The 6,215-nt window shown below is 41.2% G+C and overlaps 1 protein-coding gene across 1 annotated transcript; it reads left to right on the top strand.

Moving 5' to 3' along the window:
• Positions 1–410: 410 nt before the first annotated feature.
• LOC121769111 lies at positions 411–1,031 on the top strand. The gene has a single exon (XM_042165841.1). It carries the CDS (start codon positions 411–413, stop codon positions 1,029–1,031), a length of 621 nt encoding a protein of 206 aa, XP_042021775.1.
• Positions 1,032–6,215: the final 5,184 nt, after the last annotated feature.

Here is a 6,215-nt window from a genome sequence, read left to right as displayed (position 1 = left end):
ATATCCACACCACCAACTTACCCTGAATTTCAAAGCCATGAGTTCAACCCACCAACATACCAACCTGACAACTCCAGCCATTACCCTTCATTCCCAAGTCATCCTTATCAGACCTACCCTTCCCAGGCAGGGGATCACTTCCCTGTATGGTCGGATGAAGGCTGGCAAACTCAAGATACCCATTACCATAAAACCAACCTCAACCTCAACAGAATTTTGGACCACCATTGGATGAAAATCATTATGCAAATTCTACAGAAGGAGAGAGTGAAGGATTGGTTGTATCCCAGCAGAACATGAGGAGCTGCACAAGGTCAAATGATGAATTGGTGATGGAAATACAGCACACTCATGATAAACAGTAGTCCAACATAGGTGACATGATCAGATAGGTCACTCTACTGACCGAGATGATGAAGGAGATACAAGAGAACAGAACAAGGTCTGAGGAGAATGAGAGTAAGGAGAAGGAAGCCGAGGAAGAAAAACCACTCGAGGTTAAGCAAAAGTCAGAGGCACCGCGGGAAACGATAGAAACTGTTGACGAAGAAGAATCGATCACCACACCTCCTGATGATAAAGCAGGAAAGGAAATTCTGGAGGAGGCACACGATGAACCGCAAGAGAAAGGAGAAGAGGTCATTGGGCATGATGTTGGACTCGACAATACACTTTTCTATCTCCAGTCAGAAAAAGTGCATGTGCCCAACGAGAAGGTGGATGAATTCACAATTGCGGTGAAAGAAGAGAGTACACCTACAGAGAGACCACCTCTAGTGATCGACGAGTCTGAGAGGTGTGGCTATGAAGAGGAAAAACCAGAGCTGAAGGGGGAAGAAAGATCGAGGAGAAAAGCTGCAAGAGATATCTACTGGGTGCAGCTGCAACCATGGCCGGAGCCGCTTAGGATGGAGAAGCCTCCTTACTCTGGATTACGTCCCAAAGAGAAGAAGAAGATTCAGAGGGCGTACAAGAATCACAAGAAAAAACGAGGTGCCATGGTGATGTACCTAAAAAAAATCGTTGGATAGAAAGAAGAAGAGTTAACTCCGGATCTCCAAAAGATGACTGTTCCCATAAATGTTTGCCGACATCTGAGCTGATCAAGTTGAGAAAGGACTCGTATTCACTTGATCCTGTCAATTGTGATAGGGGCAATGGGAACCGGAGGATGGATGACTACGAGGAAGAAAGGAAGCTGCCGAACCATGTATGCAGAGGTGCAAAGATGATTAATTAGCAGAATGTACTATTTCTCAAGTTTTGGTGAGAGTCAAAGCAGGTCAAAAGAGCAAGTGCAAGCTTGCAACGTAATTAATCCACCACATCCTTGGAGCTACAAAGTTTCAGGGAATATCATGTCTTATAACTTTTCCCTTGTCAGTCTATCTAAAAAGAGAAAAAGAAATAAGTCAGCTGTTTGTGTAGTTGGAGAAATCCCATTATACATACTCAGCTTGATCAGTTAAATAAGTGTTTGCTGGGAAGTTCTCGGAAATATTACATACTCAACTGTGCTCAAGTAAATTCAGAGAATTTGTCCACAACCCGGAATAAATGTTTTTATTTTATCCCTCGTTTTTTAAGAAAAATTTCCAAAACAAAAAAAGATTAATTTTTAGAAAACAAAAAAAATATTTTTTGAAATTTAATTGGAAATCAATCTCGAAGATTGTCTACCAGTGTTTAACAAAAATTTTCAATTTTACCTTATTTTTTTAGCACAGTTTTAGCAATTAAGTGAAAAAATAAAATTATTGTGCGCTTTTGCCTTTTACCCGAGAGAAAGCATAAAAAGGAAAAAAATTAAAGGAATATTATAAATCCTCGAATTTTTGAATTTTGGCGCAGGAAGGCAAACATGCGCTGATGTCACGGAGATCGTTTCACCTTCCTCCATCGATATCTAAACAAAATTCCTCCCGTCTTTTCATATCCCCACCCAAATTAGAAGCCTATCCTCAAAGAAAAAAAAAGAACTAAACAACACCCTAATCCCCTCGCTATCCACCTTCTGCAAAATACCTTTTCAGCCAAAAAGAATGGACAAGACTCCACCTCCGTCCCACCGCAAAAACCTTCAGCCGGACGTCGAGTTTGATTGATCCCTGCAAGGACTAAAAGCAATATGAATAACCAGTTGAGCCAAATTCTTTCGAACCAGATAAACCTGCCTCAATGTAAAGGCACCCCCTAGTTACACCTTTGAGCCTTAAATTTGATAATCCCTTCTTTGGAATCCCTTAGCATTCATGTCATGTGAACAAGGGGATAGGCTATGGTAACTCACCATTTAGGGATAGAAAATAGATTGTGAAACATGGGAGTATTAAAAAAGAAAGATACAAAGAAAAAGGGCAGGAAACATTGTAACCTGACCCACACAAAAAAAAGAGAAAGAGAAAATAGAAAAGAGAGAAAGAGAGGGCAGGAAATGATGTAACCTGACCCTAAGAAGAGTTTTTTAAAAAAAGGCCAAAATAGCCAGGGGTAGTTCCAAAGTTTTAGATTGTACATAGGGAGATTGTTCTAGTTTTGTCCTTAAGTTCACATGTCATTCACACTTCTATATACATCATGAACTTAGAACCCATAGGACCCTCACCTTTATACACTTCAACCCCTACCCCATTACAACCTAAATAAAGACCTTAAGGAGTTAGCTTCTGTCAATAGAACTCTAGCATCAATGGTATGGAAAAATGAATGAGAGAATGGTCCTAACAATTCTGGTGGATTGAGTGACCGAGTGATCCAACAAGAGAAAGGATAGAATCTATCTTGACAAACGGACAAGCACGATTAAGTAGAAGAGGGGATAGAAAGGAATTTGAGACTGTAGACGATTAGATTAACCTTAAGCTTGTGGGGACAATTGTCAAACAACATAAACCAGTTTTATCATTTCTATCTTTTATTTTATTTGTCAATGTGTTTAGCTTACTTTTGTGTTTTTTCTTTTCTAGGTCTTTTAAGTTTTGTTTTTGTTTTATGTTGCTTTTTGAATAAGAACCATGCATTGAAACTTACCCCTTTTCTTTTTCTTTTCTTTCATACTTGAGGACAAGTATGGGTTAACTGTGAGCAGTTTGGTGAGGCTCGTTTCATGCATGTGTTCTGTGGTAATAATGCACTCAAAACCATGAACTAACGTCTACTTTTGAGCTAGGTGTGTGTGAAATCCGTCATTTTCAGAAGATAGAGCAAATCGTTGGGCGGAAGCACGAATCAAGAAAAGAAGGCAAAAACTGCGGCATTGAGTTGATCAAGTCAGAAATCAAACGGAGCCAGCAGGAGTTCTACATTGGAAGATAGAGCGAGAGACCCCACCTACAAAATGTGAAGGGCAGCAATGACATTGCAGAGAGGATGGTACCCTAGGGATCAGAGCCCTACGCCTCTCTATATAAAGGAAGCCCAACACATGAAGAAAAGAGAGACTCAACCAGTAGTGTAGGGAGGGGGTCTCAAAAGCTTTCGTAGTTAGAATATCTTTAGGAATTCAACTATCTTCTAGGGCTAAAATCAGTGCTCTTTTCATTTCTTGTTCTTGATTCCTTGCACACACACACACTTGGTCTTAGCTTAGTTTAGTTTCAGCTAGTAGTTTGTTGTAGTTTCCTGCATTTTAGCTTTCGGTTCTGTTATTCCACTCTGAGAAGGGGTGATGAAACAATTTCCTGCTTTCTTTGTTTTGCTTTCAATTTACTTTTGATGTTATTCCAGGTTCTGCGTTCTGTTTCATGTATGATGTGTTCAGATCTGCTTTCGACTTCCCTTTTATTTTGCATGTCTTAGCTTAGAAATGTTTTGTTCTGTTTTGATTTGATCAGATCTGATGTTTTATGGTTGAGAGTCTTTAGTATGTTTGGATCTAGTAGTTTATGTTTCTTTTCATGCATGAGCATGAGTTAGTTTTGAGTTTTACGTAGTCGTAGTTTAGATCTTAGGAGTAGATTTAATTTTATGAGTTGTTCTGATGTTTCATCTTCCTTAACTTTTCAGATCTGTTATTTACTATGTTTTTCATGTTGATTTGTTGAAGAAGATGAAGTTGTTAGAAAGTTTTTACTTTACAGTGCTTTTTGCAGGGGACTGACAGTCCCCGTTTATTCTATTTGTCCATTTATGGAAAGTTTATTTAAGTTGATCAAGTAGTTTAGCTTCGTCCTGCAAGTTGATCAGTTTAGTTAAGTTTATTTTCTCAAGTCTAGTAGTTAACTTAACCTACCCCCTAGAAAGCGTGGCCGCAGCCATCTCCAAGTCGAGTCAAGCAAACAAATCGCCAAAACGCCTCATCTCTGTGGGATCGATCCTTACTTCCCTATACTAGTTAATAGTATTAGTGGGTTAAGGTTTTGAGAGAACACATCTTTTTAGATCTTCGGTTCATCTCACTCAAAGTCGAATCCATGTCGAGTTGATCAGCCTGGGCTTTTACTGGATCCACTTACCTGCAGTTTACAGGTAGCAGGTATATATAGGCTGGCTGGGTCAGTTTGACGATCCAACTTGAGTAAGCCACAACGACAAATGAAAATGATGAAAGTAAAGACTAGGAAGATGCGAGTCTTTCATGAGGGTATCTCGGGCGGAGGTCCAGCGGAAAGTGGGAGGACGAACTTTGCCCTCGAGATCCTCGATCTGTGGCATCTCCTCGGGGTCGTCCACCTCTATCTCTCCCTCCTCATGATCATCCTCAGTATCCTCCTCGTTGAAGTCCTCATCATCTAGCTCATCATCATCCGCCCTCCTCCTCTGGGTCCTCGTCACCGTCACCGTCCCCGGTACCATTCCCCATCGGATCTACCTCATCCTCGGGGCCATCAGCGTCATCATCATTCCCTTAGCCATTCCCCACCGGCTCGGCCTCCTCCTCGGGCTCATGGTTGCCCTCACTCTATGCCCGGTTCCTCTTGCCGGCGGGTGCTCGGGATGACTGTCCCTCCTCATAGTCTCCACTTCTTCTCCCCAGAAGTTCCCATGGGGGTAAGTTCATGAACCTGTCGCTCCTGGGTACTGCAAAGTCTGATGGCGGTCCGTCGCGATACTGGAAACACTCGGCTGGCACAGCGCCCAAGAACCTAGGCATATCACCCACTAGATCTGTCACGACCGCCCTTGCTAAGGATAGTACAGACGGGGAAATCGTGACTAGGGAAGGGACTAAGGAACGGGGAAGAAGAAGGAGAAAACAATGAAAGACAACATCTTAAACAAAGAAAACATATGCATGGCTGAGTACTTGACATCATCGCTCAACCTGCACATAAAGAAAACATATGCAGGGCTGCGTACTTGACATACTCACTGGACACACGCCAAAATATTTGATAAAAGTAATGTCATCCATACTATAGTGAACTCGAGTTTTAACATTTTAGAAAAGAATATCATCGAGTATCACAAAACATTTTCATAGACTGGCCAATCAAAACAATCTCCCCACTTTCTCCACAATTAATCAATCACATCCTCTTACCATAGTGCGACGAAAGTGTAGCCACACTATTCGCCCACGAGACCGGCCAACTAGCAAGGACGGCTCCCGATCCCACCTGTGTACACAGCCTGATAGGGTTTGAGGCCCTACTCAGACCCGAATTCGTTTCACACATAGCCCTATAGTCTAACGGAGCAAGCTCAAACGAACTAGGCATCAGACAACAATCTCAACGTCAAAACAATCATGGCATAACATAACACTTTAAACCACCCTTATAACACCGTATCATACATTTGAAAGCGTAAAAGAGTTTAGTAAAAGAAAGCCCACAAAATACTTAGTTAGAAGGCCAACCTCGATTGCGTACAAACACGGTTCACAACTTTATTGAAATCCTTGCTCTTCGTACCCACGTACGCACAACAACCCTTATCAACATCATAACCACATAATACAACATAATCAGTTTTCTATCAACACATTACTCATGCATGCCCTATCGTTCCTTTCATCGTTTTCTCATATTGCCCATCCCAACGTTCACCATCATAAACGATACGAACCCTTTGGCATACATCAACGTGCAACACATAATCACATCATAGGATAAGTTCTTACTCACACATGTATCATGTATTTCATTCAAAACTTGCCAACAAGACTATTTCAATCAAGACATGAATCTGGCAGAACAGAGCAGTCGTTTTGTGAAAATTATTAAAAATCCATCCGATATCATTTGAAGCTAAAATTTGGTCACCACACAGTA

Source organism: Salvia splendens, chromosome 1 (assembly GCF_004379255.2).
Source record: "Salvia splendens isolate huo1 chromosome 1, SspV2, whole genome shotgun sequence".
NCBI classification, from domain to species: Eukaryota; Viridiplantae; Streptophyta; class Magnoliopsida; order Lamiales; family Lamiaceae; genus Salvia; species Salvia splendens.
This window is presented reverse-complemented; position numbering and strand designations above follow the sequence as displayed.

Bases quoted from the DNA above. Each gene is read 5' to 3' on its own strand.
- LOC121769111 (XM_042165841.1), top strand. From the start codon at position 411: ATGATGAAGGAGATACAAGAGAACAGAACAAGGTCTGAGGAGAATGAG.